This window comes from Salvelinus fontinalis, chromosome 16 (genome assembly GCF_029448725.1).
Source record: "Salvelinus fontinalis isolate EN_2023a chromosome 16, ASM2944872v1, whole genome shotgun sequence".
NCBI lineage: Eukaryota > Metazoa > Chordata > Actinopteri > Salmoniformes > Salmonidae > Salvelinus > Salvelinus fontinalis.
The window spans coordinates 48,464,517-48,481,472 of NC_074680.1; the positions used below are offsets into that span (position 1 = coordinate 48,464,517).

The window sequence follows — 16,956 nt, forward strand, 5'->3', positions numbered from 1 at the left end:
TTCAACAATGTCCTTCTAGTTTGCTCTTGAAAAATGTACGCTTGTTGTTGTCTCGACCCACGTTTCATGTCCTGTCGTCTGTCTCGACTGGAAAAGGAAAACCCACACTCACTGAAAAGTTATTCTGCTGCTAAAGAACGGCTAAATGTACCGACTGTTTCAGTCTTCCTTTTCCAGTGTAACAAAAGATGTTTGATTACAAATGATTGAGTAGAGCATGCCAATTCTTGACTCTCCCTCCCCTCTATCTCCCTGACCCTCTGTCTCTCTCTCCTTCCTCTCCCACTCCTCTGTCCCCCATCCAGCTGTTTCCCTCTCCTCTGTCTCCCTGTCCCTCTGTCTCTCTCTCCTCTGTCTCCTTCTCCCACTCCTATGTCTCCCTCTCCTCTGTCTCCCTGTCCCTCTGTCTCTCTCTCCTCCCTCTCCCACTCCTCTGTCCCCCATCCAACTGTTTCCCTCTCCTCTGTCTCCCTATCTCTCTCTCCCACTCCTCTGTCCCACATCCAGCTGTTTCCCTCTCCACTGTCTCCCGGTCCCACTCCTCTGTCTCCCTCTCCTCTGTCGCCCACTCCTCTGTCTCCCTCTCCTCTGTCGCCCACTCCTCTGTCTCCCTCTCCTCTGTCTCCCTCTCCTCTGTCTCCCTGTCCCTCTGTCTCTCTCTCCTCCCTCTCCCACTCCTCTGTCCCCCATCCAGCTGTTTCCCTCTCCTCTGTCTCTCTCTCCTCTGTCTCCCTCTTCCACTCCTCTGTCTCCCATCCAGCTGTTTCCCTCTCCACTGTCTCCTTCTCCCTCTCCTCTGTCTCTCACTCCTCTGTCTCCCTCTCCCACTCCTCTGTCTCCCTCTCCCACTCCTCTGTCTCCCTCTCCCGCGCCTCTGTCTCCTTCTCCTGCGCCTCTGTCTCCCTCTCCCGCTCCTCTGTCTCCCTCTCCCGCTCCTCTGTCTCCCTCTCCCGCTCCTCTGTCTCCCTCTCCTCTGTCAATCATAGCCTTCTGAAAGTATGTGTTTTGGCTTTACACCTCCTTCTATATTGTAGTTAAAGCATTACCTGTCTATCAGAACACAGAGGTATTTAATGATATTTGATATTTCGTATTTTATTAGGATCCCCATTAGCTGTTGCAAAAGCAGCAGCTACTCTTCCTGGGGTTCCACACAAAACATGAAACATAATACAGAATGACATAATACAGAACATCAATAGACAAGAACACCTCAAGGACAGAACTCTCAAAAATAATCCAGGTAGAATCAGGGATTCCCCAGGGCAGCTGTTTAGGCCCCTTACTTTTTTCAATCTTACTAACGACATGCCACTTTGAGTAAAGCCAGTGTGTCTATGTATGTGGATGACTCAACACTATACACGTCAGCTACTACAGCGACTGAAATGACTGCAACACTCAACAAAGAGCTGCAGTTAGTTTCAGAGTGGGTGGCAAGGAATAAGTTAGCCCTGAATATTTCAAAAACTAAAAGCATTGTATTTGTTACAAATCATTCACTGAACCCTAAACCTCAACTAAATCTTGTAATAAATAATGTGGAAATTGAGCAAGTTGAGGTGACTAAACTGCTTGGGGGTAACCCGGGATTGTAAACTGTCATGGTCAAAACATATTGATACAACAGTAGCTAAGATGGGGAGAAGTCTGTCCATAATAAAGCGCTGCTCTGGCTTCTTAACAACACTCCCTCTCCTCTGTCTCCCTCTTCTCTGTCTCTCTCTCCATCTTTCTCTCCTCTCTCTCTCCTCGGTCTTCCTCTCCTCTCTCTCCCTCTCTGTCTCCCTCTCCCCCTCCTTCCTCTGTCTCCCCAGGATGTCCTTTGAGGACTTCAAGAAGAACTACACCAAGATAGAGATCTGCAACCTGACCCCTGATGCCCTGGAGGACGATAAGATCCACAAGTGGACGGTGTCTGTGAACGAGGGTCGTTGGGTCAGAGGCTGCTCCGCCGGGGGCTGCAGGAACTACCCAAGTAGGAGATGACCCCTAACCTCTAACCTCTAAACCCTGTATTATATGGACCTTCATCTGTAATTTGTTATTATTTTAGTTGAATTCAGACTTGGGTAGTAATTACAGTAATAATTGTTTTATTTTAAATCGCTTTAGCTGTGGTTGATTGAGCATGCCTGATGCAATGGAACCAATTGAATGGTCTTACAATTGCACTTCCCTTCTACCTGGCTCTCCGGTCAGGCTAAATCACTATTTTAACTCAGGTCTAGTTGCGTGGTGTCTAGGATTGTCCTCATACGGGGCACCATTACGTAGTAGTCAATGTCAAGGCCCCATTGCAGTCAAAAAATATATTTCCACACTTTAAAGTTTAAAGTTAGAATAATACTGTGAAATTGTGAAAATTATGATAATGATTTATTTTTTTGTGTGTAAAAGCTGTTTGAAAAGATTGCATGAAATTTCAGCTGTTTTGGTAGGGTGGAGTTTTGGCCTGCCTGGTGACATCATCAGGCTGTAAATTAGGTAATAGACCAATAACAAAGAGAGTTTCAAACCTCTCTGCCGATAACAGCTCGTTTTCAGTTTCCCCTTCCCCACTCAGACCACTCCCAGACATTCCTAGAAAATGTTTCGCTTGAGAAATTGCTTTTTGCTAAGAAGCTATTTTTTTTAATTTTTTTTTACCATTTTTAATTGAAAACAATTATAGTAAGGTACTTAATTGTTATCCAGAAATGATTTTATATTAAGATAAAAACAGTAGCATTGGACTTTTAAGTGATGTGGCGTGTTTGGATCTGGACGCGCTCCTTACCTGCAGATACATTCTGGACCAACCCTCAGTTCCGTTTGTGTCTCCTGGAGGAGGATGATGACTCGGAGGACAACGAGGTGGCGTGTTCCTTCGTGGTCTCTCTGATGCAGAAGAACAGACGGAAAGAGAGGAAGTTGGGAGCCAATCTCTTCACCATCGGATTTGCCATCTACGAGGTGTCCCCTGTCAGCCCCCCCCCCCCCCCCCCAAAAAAACAACTAAACAAACAAATCAACTACTAAAGAATCTAAGATAACTTTTATTATTCTTTAAAGGGGAAATATGCAGTTCAAACAACAACAAAGCACATAGTTAGTTTTAAAAAGTCCAAAAATGGATATACAAATCACAGATTGCCCCTTTAGCGCCTAACCACATACCCACATGTACACGCTGCCTTCTGTTGTAACACGGTTTAGTTTTGAGCAGAGCCGCGTTCTCTGATCTTGTTTTCTGCTGCAAACACAACTCACAACTCTTCTCTCTGTCTGTCTGCAGGTGCCGAAGGAGGTAAAGGACAGGGGACGTGGACTGTGTCGCTTTACACATTGAGCTTTTATCATTCCAATACACTTTACCGCAATATTTATTTATAAATGTGTTACTATTAAAAGTGTGTATATGATTAATAGTATGTAACGGATGTGAAATGGCTAGCTAGTTAGCGGGTACGCGCTAGTAGCGTTTCAATCAGTTACGTCACTTACTCTGAAACCTGTTAGTAGTGTTGGCCCTCGCTCTGCAAAGGCCGCGGCTTTTGTGGAGCGATGGGTAACGACGCTTCGTGGGTGACCGTTGTTGATGTGTGCAGAGGGTCCCTGGTTCTCGCCCGGGGCGAGGGGACGGTCAAAAGTTATACTGTTACATAGTACAACAACAATAACTAATTCAACACTTTTGTTTTCGCACTTTTCATTCCCAGTCTTTCTTCTCCTGCCTCCTCCGTCTGTGTCTGTGTGTTTCTGACCAGATGCACGGCAACAAGCAGCCCATGCAGAAGGACTTCTTCCTGTTCAACTCATCCAAGGCTCGCTGCAAGTCCTACATCAACCTGAGGGAGGTGACCCAGCGCTTCCGTCTGAGCCCCGGGGAGTACGTGATCATCCCGTCTACCTACGAGCCTCACCAGGAGGGAGAATTCATTCTCAGAGTCTTCTCCGAAAAGAAGAACACCTCAGAGTGAGTGAGAGAGAGAGAGGGGTGGTGGTGGAGCACAGAGGGAATATGTCTAGTCCTGCTGGGAAACGCAACGCAAGGCCATAGTGAAGTGTCTAAAAGGTTTATATTAACAGTAGGGCCGGGATTCAAACCAACGCAGATAAACGGGCCTGTGCAGTGCGATAGACTTTTTAAAAGGCACATTTTCCCCCAGACGTTTTGCTGTGATCCTGTTGCGTCGCTGTAAACACTGCAGATGGCGTTGTTATAAAGATTAAATCGCCTTTTGAAAAAGTCAATCGCAGCGCACAGGTCGTTTATCTGCGTTTGGTTGAATCCCGGCTCATGTTTTCCTTGGCCACTGGTTAACTATATATATATATGTGTCAATAGATCTGCAAATACATGTATCCATTCTATCTACTTCATTGCCATCTTGGTAATAGTATGGGATGGGAAATGAGTATTTATTATCGCCAGCTTCTCTGGTGTTTCCCAGTTATAGTATCTCGCTCTATGTCTAAGATGGGCGAACAGTTATAGTATCTGGCCTTATGTCACAGTATCTGGCCTTATGTCACAGTATCTGGCCTTATGTCACAGTATCTGGCCTTATGTCACAGTATCTGGCCTTATGTCACAGTGTCTGGCCTTATGTCACAGTATCTGGCCTTATGTCACATTAGCTGGCCTTATGTCACAGTATCTGGCCTAATGTCACAGTATCTGGCCTAATGTCACAGTATCTGGCCTAATGTCACAGTATCTGGCCTTATGTCACAGTATCGGGCCTTATGTCACAGTATCTGGCCTAATGTCACAGTATCTGGCCTTATGTCACAGTATCTGGCCTAATGTCACAGTATCTGGCCCTATGTCACAGTATCTAGCTCTATGTCACAATATCTCGCCTTATGTCACAGTATCTCGCCTTATGTCACAGTATCTGGCCTAATGTCACAGTATCTGGCCTAATGTCACAGTATCTGGCCTAATGTCACAGTTTCTGGCCTAATGTCACAGTTTCTGGCCTAATGTCACAGTATCTGTCCCTATGTCACAGTATCTGGCCTTATGTCACAGTATCTGGCCTAATTTTTTTATTTTTTATTTATTTCACCTTTATTTAACCAGGTAGGCAAATTGAGAACACGTTCTCATTTACAATTGCGACCTGGCCAAGATAAAGCAAAGCAGTTCGACACATACAACAACACATAGTTACACATGGAGTAAAACAAACATACAGTCAATAATACAGTGAAAATAAGTCTATATACAATATGAGCAAGTGAGGTGAGATAAGGGAGGTGAAGGCAAACAAAATATATATATAAATAAATAAAAAAATATAAAAAGGCCATGGTGGCGAAGTAAATACAATATAGCAAGTAAAAAAATAACACTGGAATGGTTGGTTTGCAGTGGAAGAAGGTGCAAAGTAGAGATAGAAATAATGGGGTGCAAAGGAGCAAAATAAATAAATACAGTAGGTAAAGAGGTAGTTGTTTGGGCTAAATTATAGATGGGCTATGTGTCACGCCCTGGCCTTAGTATTCTTTGTTTTTGGTTACGTGTGTGTATGTTTGGGTTTTGGCAAGTGTTTCTCTCTGCGCCCTTGATGTTCGGGCTTATTCAGTTTTGAATTAAGAAAAAATATAAGGAATATTTTTTTCCAAAGCGGCTCTCTCTCTCTCTGCGTCTGGTTCTTTCGCCAACCTAGTTCCGCGTGACAGAATCCCGCACCACACAAAATGGAACCAGCAGGAGCAGCCGCGTCTCCTCTCCCATCGATGGAGGAAAGGGTCCTCCATCACACCAGTGTTCTCCACCGTATTGGGTCGGCTATGGACCAAATGATGGAGAGGATGGATCGATGGGAGAGGAGTGGCCTTCCCACCTCATCTCCAGCACCCCCTCCTCCAACACCTCCTGTTCCTGTTTCAGCATCCGGCTCCGGGGCTCTTCGGCTGGCGCTCCCACGGGAGTATGATGGAACGGCGGCCGGGTGTCAGGGGTTTCTTCTTCAGCTGGAGCTTTACCTGGCGACCGTTCGTCCTACTCCCTCCGGAGAGGAGAGCGTGTGCGCCCTCGTCTCCTGTTTGACTGGACGAGCTCTTGAATGGGCCAACGCAGTGTGGAATGGCCCAGACTCGGCGAGGGATCATTACCCTGAGTTCACCCGCCGATTCCGAGCTGTGTTTGACCACCCACCAGACAGAATTACTCACCATAGGACCAAGCGGCATGGAAGGCGGCAACAGGACTTACCTACACAGGATTTCTGGAGTTGGGAGGACGAATTGGAAGGAAATGGACCTTGGGATCAACCTGGAGAATATCGCCTCCCTCGTGAAGAGCTGGAGGCAGCGAAAGCCGAGAGGAGGCGATATGAGGAGGCAGCACGGAGACAAGGCTGGAAACCCGTGAGTACAACCCAAAAATTTTTTGGGGGGGGCCTTAAAGGGAGTGTGGCGAAGTCAGGTAGGAAACCTGCGCCTACTCCTTGTACTTACCGTGGAGAGCGAGAGTACGGGCAGACACCGTGTTACGCAGTAGAGCGCACGGTGTCTCCTGTACGCGTGCATAGCCCGGTTCGGTACATATCAGCTCCAAGTATCGGCCGGGCTAGACTGAGCGTTGAGCCGAATGTCATGAAGCCGGCCCAACGCATCTGGTCACCAGTGCGTCTCCTCGGGCCGGCGTACATGGCACCAGCCTTACGCATGGTGTCCCCGGTTCGCCTACATAGGCCGGTGCGGGTTATTCCACCTCCCCGCACTGGTCAGGCGACGGGGAGCATACAACCAGGTAAGGTTGGGCAGGCTCGGCGTTCAAGGGAGCCAGTACGCCTGCACGGTCCGGTATTTCCGGCGCCACCTCCCCGCCCCAATCCAGTACCACCAGTGCCTCCTCCACGCACTAGCTATATGGTGCGTGTCTCCAGCCCTTTACCACCAGTGTCTAAACCACGCACCAAGCCTCCTGTGTGTCCCCAGAGTCCTGTGCGTCCTGTTGCTGCTCCCCGCACTAGCCCTGAGATGCGTGTCCCCAGCCCGGTGCCACCAGTCCCGGCACCACGCACCAGGCCTACAGTGCGCCTCAGCCGGCAGGAGTCTGCCGTCTGCACAGCGATGACTGAACTGCCCGTCTGCCAAGCGCCATCTGAGCCATCCGTCTCCCCAGCGCCATCTGAGCCATCCGTCTCCCCAGCGCCATCTGAGCCATCCGTCTCCCCAGCGCCATCTGAGCCATCCGTCTGCCATGAGCCTGCAAAGCCGCCCGTCTGCCATGAGCCTGCAAAGCCGCCCGTCTGCCATGAGCCTACTGAGCCGTCCGCCAGACAGGAGCCGCTAGAGCCGCCAGCCAGACAGGAGCCGCTAGAGCCGTCCGTCAGACAGGATCTGCCAGAGCCGCCAACCAGACAGGATCTGCCAGAGCCGCCAACCAGACAGGATCTGCCAGAGCCGCCAACCAGACAGGATCTGCCAGAGCCGCCAACCAGACAGGATCTGCCAGAGCCGCCAACCAGACAGGATCTGCCAGAGCCGCCAACCAGACAGGAGCAGCCAGATCAGTCAGCTAGCCATGAGCAGCCAGATCCGTCAGCCAGCCATGAGCAGCCAGATCCGTCAGCCAGCCATGAGCAGCCAGATCCGTCAGCCAGCCATGAGCAGCCAGATCCGTCAGCTAGCCATGAGCAGCCAGATCCGTCAGCTAGCCATGAGCAGCCAGATCCGTCAGCTAGCCATGAGCAGCCAGATCCGTCAGCTAGCCATGAGCAGCCAGATCCGTCAGCTAGCCATGAGCAGCCAGATCCGTCAGCTAGCCATGAGCAGCCAGATCCGTCAGCCAGCCATGAACAGCCAGATCCGTCAGCTAGCCATGAGCAGCCAGATCCGTCAGCTAGCCATGAGCAGCCAGATCCGTCAGCTAGCCATGAGCAGCCAGATCCGTCAGCTAGCCATGAGCAGCCAGATCCGTCAGCTAGCCATGAGCAGCCAGATCCGTCAGCTAGCCATGAGCAGCCAGATCCGTCAGCTAGCCATGAGCAGCCAGATCCGTCAGCTAGCCATGAGCAGCCAGATCCGTCAGCTAGCCATGAGCAGCCAGATCCGTCAGCTAGCCATGAGCAGCCAGATCCGTCAGCTAGCCATGAGCAGCCAGATCCGTCAGCCAGCCATGGGCCATCCCTCAGTCCGGAGCTGCAGTCCCTCAGTCCGGAGCTGCAGTCCCTCAGTCCGGAGCTGCCATTCTTCAGTCCGGAGCTGCCCCTTATCCTGGTGCTGCCCCTTATCCTGGTGCTGCCCCTTACCCTGGTGCTGCCCCTTACCCTGGTACTGCCCCTGACCCTGGTACTGCCCCTGACCCTGGTACTGCCCCTTACCCTGGTACTGCCCCTTACCCTGGTACTGCCCCTTAGTCCGGAGCTGCCCCTTAGTCCAGAACTGCCCCTTAATGCAATGGGGTTAATGTGGAGAGGGGTCATTTTGAAGAAGCTAAGGAGGTGGTTAGGGACTGTGGTGAAGTGGGGACCACGACCAGAGCCGGAGCCGCCACCGTGGAGGGAAGCCCACCCAGACCCTCCCCTAGACTGTGTATGGTGCGCCCGGAGTTCGCGCCTCAAGGGGGGGGTTATGTCACGCCCTGGCCTTAGTATTCTTTGTTTTTGGTTACGTGTGTGTATGTTTGGGTTTTGGCAAGTGTTTCTCTCTGCGCCCTTGATGTTCGGGCTTATTCAGTTTTGAATTAAGAAAAAATATAAGGAATATTTTTTTCCAAAGCGGCTCTCTCTCTCTCTGCGTCTGGTTCTTTCGCCAACCTAGTTCCGCGTGACACTATGTACAGGTGCAGTAATCTATGAGCTGCTCTGACAGCTGGTGCTTAAAGCTAGTGAGGGAGATAAGTGTTTCCAGTTTCAGAGATTTTTGTAGTTCGTTCCAGTCATTGGCAGCAGAGAACTGGAAGGAGAGGCGGCCAAAGGAAGAATTGGTTTTGGGGGTGACCAGAGAGATATACCTGCTGGAGCGCGTGCTACGGGTGGGCGTTGCTATGGTGACCAGCGAGCTGAGATAAGGGTGGACTTTACCTAGCAGGGTCTTGTAGATGACCTGGAGCCAGTGGGTTTGGCGACGAGTGTGAAGCGAGGGCCAGCCAACGAGAGCGTACAGGTCGCAGTGGTGGGTAGTATATGGGGCTTTGGTGACAAAACGGATGGCACTGTGATAGACTGCATCCAATTTATTGAGTAGGGTTTTGGAGGCAATTTTGTAAATGACATCACCGAAGTCGAGGATTGGTAGGATGGTCAGTTTTACAAGGGTATGTTTGGCAGCATGAGTGAAGGATGCTTTGTTGCGGAATAGGAAGCCGATTCTAGATTTAACTTTGGATTGGAGATGCTTGATGTGAGTCTGGAAGGAGAGTTTACAGTCTAACCAGACACCTAGGTATTTGTAGTTGTCCACATATTCTAAGTCAGAGCCGTCCAGAGTAGTGATGCTGGACAGGCGGGCAGGTGCAGGCAGCGATCGGTTGAAGAGCATGCATTTAGTTTTACTTGTATTTAAGAGCAATTGGAGGCCACGGAAGGAGAGTTGTATGGCATTGAAGCTCGCCTGGAGGGTTGTTAACACAGTGTCAAGAGAAGGGCCAGAAGTATACAGAATAGTGTCGTCTGCGTAGAGGTGGATCAGAGACTCACCAGCAGCAAGAGCGACATCATTGATGTATACAGAGAAGAGAGTCGGTCCAAGAATTGAACCCTGTGGCACCCCCATAGAGACTGCCAGAGGTCCGGACAATAGACCCTCCGATTTGACACACTGAACTCGATCAGAGAAGTAGTTGGTGAACCAGGCGAGGCAATCATTAGAGAAACCAAGGCTGTCGAGTCTGCCGATGAGGATGTGGTGATTGACAGAGTCAAAAGCCTTGGCCAGGTCAATGAATATGGCTGCACAGTACTGTTTCCTATCGATAGCGGTTAAGATATCGTTTATGACCTTGAGCGTGGCTGAGGTGCACCCATGACCAGCTCTGAAACCAGATTGCATAGCGGAGAAGGTATGGTGGGATTCGAGATGGTCGGTAATCTGTTTGTTGACTTGGCTTTCGAAGACCTTAGAAAGGCAGGGTAGGATAGATATAGGTCTGTAGCAGTTTGTGTCTAGAGTGTCTCCCCCTTTGAAGAGGGGGATAACCGCAGCTGCTTTCCAATCTTTGGGAATCTCAGACGACACGAAAGAGAGGTTGAAAAGGCTGGTAATAGGGGTGGCAACAATTTCAGCAGATAGTTTTAGAAAGAAAGGGTCCAGATTATCTAGCCCGGCTGATTTGTAAGGGTCCAGATTTTGCAGCTCTTTCAGAACATCAGCTGACTGTATTTGGGAGAAAGAGAAATGGGGAAGGCTTGGGCGAGTAGCAGAGGGGAGGGCAGTGCTGTTGACCGGGGTAGGGGTAGCCAGGTGGAAAGCATGGCCAGCCGTAGAAAAATGCTTATTGAAATTCTCAATTATAATGGATTTGTCGGTGGTGACAGTATTTCCTATCTTCAGTGCAGTTGGAAGCTGGGAGGAGGTGTTCTTATTCTCCATGGACTTTACAGTGTCCCAGAACTTTTTTGAGTTTGTGTTGCAGGAAGCAAATTTCTGCTTGAAAAAGCTAGCCTTGGCTTTTCTAACTGCCTGTGTATACTGGTTTCTATCTTCCCTGAAAAGTTGCATATCACGGGGGCTGTTCGATGCTAATGCAGAACGCCATAGGATGTTTTTCTGTTGGTTAAGGGCAGTCAGGTCAGGAGAGAACCAAGGGCTATATCTGTTCCTGGTTCTAAATTTCTTGAATGGGGCATGCTTATTCAAGATGGTGAGGAAGGCATTTTAAAAAAAGATCCAGGCATCCTCTACTGACGGGATGAGATCAATATCCTTCCAGGATACCTCGGCCAGGTCGATTAGAAAGGCCTGCTCGCTGAAGTGTTTCAGGGAGCGTTTGACAGTGATGAGTGGAGGTCGTTTGATCGCTGACCCATTACGGATACAGGCAATGAGGCAGTGATCGCTGAGATCTTGGTTGAAAACAGCAGAGGTGTATTTGGAGGGCAAGTTGGTTAGGATGATGTCTATGAGGGTACCCGTGTTTACGGAATTGGGTTGATACCTGGTAGGTTCATTGATAATTTGTGTGAGATTGAGGGCATCAAGCTTAGATTGTAGGATGGCTGGGGTGTTAAGCATGTTCCAATTTAGGTCGCCTAGCAGCACAAGCTCTGAAGATAGATGGGGGGCAATCAGTTCACATATGGTGTCCAGAGCACAGCTGGGGGCAGAGGGTGGTCTATAGCAGGCGGCAACAGTGAGAGACTTGTTTTTAGAGAGGTGGATTTTTAAAAGTAGGAGTTCAAATTGTTTCGGAACAGACCTGGATAGTAAAACAGAACTCTGCAGGCAATCCTTGCAGTAGATTGCAACACCGCCCCCTTTGGCCGTTCTATCTTGTCTGAAAATCTTGTAGTTAGGGATGAAAATGTCAGAATTTTTGGTGGTCTTCCTAAGCCAGGATTCAGACACGGCTAAAACATCTGAGTTGGCAGAGTGTGCTAAAGCAGTGAACAAAACAAACTTAGGGAGGAGGCTTCTAATGTTAACATGCATGAAACCAAGGCTATTACGGTTACAGAAGTCATCAAAAGAGAGCGCCTGGGGAATAGGAGTGGAGCTAGGTACTGCAGGGCCTGGATTCACCTCTACATTACCAGAGGAACAGAGGAGGAGTAGGATAAGGGTACGGCTAAAAGCTATGAGAATTGGTCGTTTGGAACGTCTAGAACAGAGAGTAAAAGGAAGTTTCTGGGGGCGATAAAATAGCTTCAAGGAATAATGTACAGACAAAGGTATGGTAGGATGTGAATACAGTGGAGGTAAACCTAGGTATTGGGTGATGATGAGAGAGATATAGTCTCTAGAAACATCATTGAAACCAGGTGATGTCATCACATATGTGGGTGGTGGAACTGAGAGGTTGGATATATAGTGAGCAGGGCTAGAGGCTCTACAGTGAAATAAGCCAATAAACACTAACCAGAACAGCAATGGACAAGGCATATTTACATTAAGGAGAGGCATGCTTAATCGAGTGATCATAAGGGTCCAGTGAGTAGAGGTTGATTGGGGTCACGGCGATCCAGACAGCTGGCCGGGTAGCTGACTATCGGTAGCAAGATAACATAGGATGGAGGTCTGTTTTTTTTTTTTTTTTTTTGTCACCTCGTTCGTTTCCGTCTGTAGATTAGTGGGGTTCCGTGTGGTAGAGGGGATCGATCCAATTGGCAAAATAGATATAGTGACCCAGGAAAAAAAGAAAAAAAAATTGTCCGGTATATTTATTTAGATAGCAGCCGATAAGACAGCTAATAATTAGCAGATGGGTATTCAGAAACGTCGCAATGGAAAAGCCTGTTGAAACCACCTCGGACAATTACGTCGGCAGACCAGTCGTGATGGATCGGCGGGGCTCCGTGTCGGCAATAAAGGGTCCAGTCCAATTGGCAAAAGAGGTATTGTAGCCCAATAATTCGCTGGTAGGCCTCTTCGGCTAGCCGGCAGATGGGCCTAGCTCGAGGCTAGCTCAAGGCTAACTGGTGCTTGTTTCGGGACAGAGGTATTAGCCAGTAGTAGCCACTTGGTTGCAGCTAGCTAGCGACGATGATCCGGTGTAATTGTCCAGAGCTTGCGTCAGGAATCCGGTGATGTGGTAGAGAAAAAGCAGTCCTATATGCTCTGGGTTGATATCGCGCCTGCAGACTGGCAGGTGTTGGCCCGAGCTGAAGCTGGCTGGTGTTCGAGTTAAGGGTGAAGACCGCAGCAGTGGCTAACTGACTACAAGCTAGTAGCTAGTTATCTGGCTAGCTTCTGATTGGGGTTACGGTTCTAAAGTATAAAAAATAGCAGATCCGTACCACATTGGGTGAGGCGGGTTGCGGGAATGTATATTCAGTTCCAAGATGGAAAGTGAAATTAAAATATATACGAAATGTATACAAAAAATACGAGGACTATTTACGCGGCACAAGACGGGACAAGACAAGACAAACACACGTCCGACTGCTACGCCTTCTTGGAGTTTCCCGTGTGTCACAGTATCTGGCCTTATGTCACAGTATCTGGCCTTATGTCACAGTATCTGGCCTTATGTCACAGTGTCTGGCCTTATGTCACAGTGTCTGGCCTTATGTCACAGTATCTGGCCTTATGTCACAGTATCTGGCCTTATGTCACAGTATCTGGCCTTATGTCACAGTGTCTGGCCTTATGTCACAGTGTCTGGCCTTATGTCACAGTATCTGGCCCTATGTCACAGTGTCTGGCCTTATGTCACAGTATCTGGCACTATGTCACAGTGTCTGGCCTTATGTCACAGTATCTGGCCTAATGTCACAGTATCTGGCCCTATGTCACAGTGTCTGGCCTTATGTCACAGTATCTGGCCTAATGTCACAGTATCTGGCCTTATGTCACAGTATCTGGCCTAATGTCACAGTATCTCGCCTTATGTCACATTATCTTGCCTAATGTCACAGTATCTGGCCTTATGTCACAGTATCTCGCCTTATGTCACAGTATCTGGCCTAATGTCACAGTATCTGGCCCCATGTTTAAGATGGGCTAACCAATGTGGGTGGGTGTGTCTTGGGTTATTTATCAGGTTAGAGCGTCCCCTTTGGGGAGAGGCGGGTACTGGGGTTACAGTGGTGGGGTCAGACCGCTAAAAGACAAACTATTTTAACTGCGATTTGATTTGTAGAGCTGGAAGGAATCAGCCACAGTTTGAAGCTGTTATGGAATCTGTTTTAGGACAAGCGACTTCAGATTTGAGCATACTCGGGTAAATATTTTCTTTCAGTATTACAATAAACATCCTGCTCTGACTCCAAGCATCCCAAAACAATTGCCACCCTGGACGACAAGAGCTCCTAGCTCTGATGGAAGAAGGGGGACCTAGAAGAAGAATCTGTGAAGAGATGTGACAGAAAGAAAAACACACCAACTTCAAATCAAATCAAATTTTATTTGTCACATACACATGGTTAGCAGATGTTAATGCGAGTGTATCGAAATACTTGTGCTTCTAGTTCCGACAATGCAGTAATAACCAACGAGTAATCTAACCCAACAATTCCACAACTACTACCTTATACACACAAGTGTAAAGGGATAAAGAATATGTACATAAAGATACAGTGGGGGAAAAAAGTATCTAGTCAGCCACCAATTGTGCAAGTTCTCCCACTTAAAAAGATGAGAGGCCTGTCATTTTCATCATAGGTACACTTCAACTATGACAGACAAAATGAGGGAAACAAATCCAGAAAATCACATTGTAGGATTTTTTATTAATTAATTTGCAAATTATGGTGGGAAATAAGTATTTGGTCACCTACAAACAAGCAAGATTTCTGGCTTCACAGACCTGTAACTTCTTCTTTAAGAGGCTCCTCTGTCCTCCACTCGTTACCTGTATTAATGGCACCTGTTTGAACTTGTCATCAGTATAAAAGACACCTGTCCACAACCTCAAACAGTCACACTCCAAACTCCACGATGGCCAAGACCAAAGAGCTGTCAAAGGACACCAGAAACAAAATTGTAGACCTGCACCAGGCTGGGAAGACTGAATCTGCAATAGCAGCTTGGTTCGAAGAAATCAACTGTGGGAGCAATTATTAGGAAATGGAAGACATACAAGACCACTGATAATCTCCCTCGATCTGGGGCTCCACGCAAGATCTCACCCCGTGGGGTCAAAATGATCACAAGAACGATGAGCAAGAATCCCAGAACCACACGGGGGGACCTAGTGAATGACCTGCAGAGAGCTGGGACCAAAGTAACAAAGCCTACCATCAGTAACACACTACGCCGCCAGGGACTCAAATCCTGCAGTGCCAGACGTGTCCCCCTGCTTAAGCCAGTACATGTCCAGGCCCGTCTGAAGTTTGCTAGAGAGCATTTGGATGATCCAGAAGAAGATTGGGAGAATGTCATATGGTCAGATGAAACCAAAATATAACTTTTTGGTAAAAACTCAACTCGTCGTGTTTGGAGGACAAAGAATGCTGAGTTGCATCCAAAGAACACCATACCTACTGTGAAGCATGGGGGTGGAAACATCATGCTTTGGGGCTGTTTTTCTACAAAGGGACCAAGATGACTGATCCGTGTAAAGGAAAGAATGAATGGGGCCATGTATCGTGAGATTTTGAGTGAAAACCCCCTTCCATCAGCAAGGGCATTGAAGATGAAACGTGGCTGGGTCTTTCAGCATGACAATGATCCCAAACACACCGCCCGGGCAACGAAGGAGTGGCTTCGTAAGAAGCATTTCAAGGTCCTGGAGTGGCCTAGCCAGTCTCCAGATCTCAACCCCATAGAAAATCTTTGGAGTGAGTTGAAAGTCCGTGTTGCCCAGCAACAGCACCAAAACATCACTGCTCTAGAGGAGATCTGCATGGAGGAATGGGCCAAAATACCAGCAAGAGTGTGTGAAAACCTTGTGAAGACTTACAGAAAACGTTTGACCTCTGTCATTGCCAACAAAGCGTATATAACAAAGTATTGAGATAAACTTTTGTTATTGACCAAATACTTATTTTCCACCATAATTTGCAAATAAATTAATAAAAAATCCTACAATGTGATTTTCTGGATTTTTTTGTCTGTCATAGTTGAAGTGTACCTATGATGAAAATTACAGGCCTCTCTCATCTTTTTAAGTGGGAGAACTTGCACAATTGGTGGCTGACTAAATACTTTTTTGCCCCACTGTATATGAATGAGTGATGGTACAGAACGGCATAGGCAAGATGCAGTAGATGGTATAGAGTACAGTATATACATATGAGATGAGTAATGTAGGGTATATAAACATAAAGTGGCATAGTTTAAAGTGGCTAGTGATACATGTATTACATAAAGATGGCAAGATGCAGTAGATGATATAGAGTACAGTATATACATATACATATGAGATGAGTAATGTAGGGTATGTAAACATTATATTAAGTGGCATTGTTTAAAGTGGCTTGATTAATGGGCCAGTTTCCTGGACATAGTTGAGGCAAGATCAAAAGAGAATCTCCATTGAAAATGTTTTTTATTCTGTGTCTGGAAACCGCCCATAACAGTTTTGACATAACAAAGCCTGGCTTTTATTTAATCTCAGTGGGAGTCACTGTTTTCATGAATTTGTTTTAAAGAAACAAGGACAGAATATGTGTCAGATTTTAGGTTATATAATTACGTTGAGTAGGTATTGTCTGCCATATCTTGCCTGTGTTGAGAAGCTGGTCAGCCAGACAGACCAGGTCTGGACCCAACGCTCCTACAGAGTAGACCAGGTCTGGACCCAACGCTCCTACAGAGTAGACCAGGTCTGGACCCAACGCTCCTACAGAGTAGACCAGGTCTGGACCCAACGCTCCTACAGAGTAGACCAGGTCTGGACCCAACGCTCCTACAGAGACCAGGTCTGGACCCAACACTCCTACAGAATAGACCAGGTCTGGACCCAACGCTCCTACAGAGACCAGGTCTGGACCCAACGCTCCTACAGAGGAGACCAGGTCTGGACCCAACGCTCCTACAGAGGAGACCAGGTCTGGACCCAACGCTCCTACAGAGGAGACCAGGTCTGGACCCAACGCTCCTACAGAGGAGACCAGGTCTGGACCCAACGCTCCTACAGAGGAGACATGACCAACAAACATGGACTAAACCTAAGAGGCCGAGACAAGGCAGAAAATTGCCCACAAAAGTCCCTGGTCTTAAATAGTGGCCTTCAGAAGAATACGGTCAATCAGACCTAATATTAGAAGTTTATTAAAAGAAAACAAGTTCTCAAGAAGAGGAAAAATAACAAAACACTGATAAATAAAAAATAATATATATATTTAACACGTGGTAAATGTGACTAACATTTTGTTCACAGCTCGGTGCAAGGCGGTAAGAGTGTGTTGTACG

General features: G+C 47.7%; 1 protein-coding gene across 1 annotated transcript in view; it reads left to right on the forward strand.

Annotated features, from left to right (window-relative positions):
- Positions 1 to 16,956, forward strand: part of capn3a (calpain 3a, (p94)) — a 94,773-nt gene that overhangs the window by 44,529 nt on the left and 33,288 nt on the right. Inside the window, exons 9-12 of the mRNA XM_055865629.1 lie at positions 1,818 to 1,978; positions 2,786 to 2,955; positions 3,278 to 3,289; positions 3,750 to 3,958. Of these exons, the coding sequence (XP_055721604.1) occupies positions 1,818 to 1,978; positions 2,786 to 2,955; positions 3,278 to 3,289; positions 3,750 to 3,958 (552 nt within the window). The remainder of the gene's footprint in view (positions 1 to 1,817; positions 1,979 to 2,785; positions 2,956 to 3,277; positions 3,290 to 3,749; positions 3,959 to 16,956) is intronic.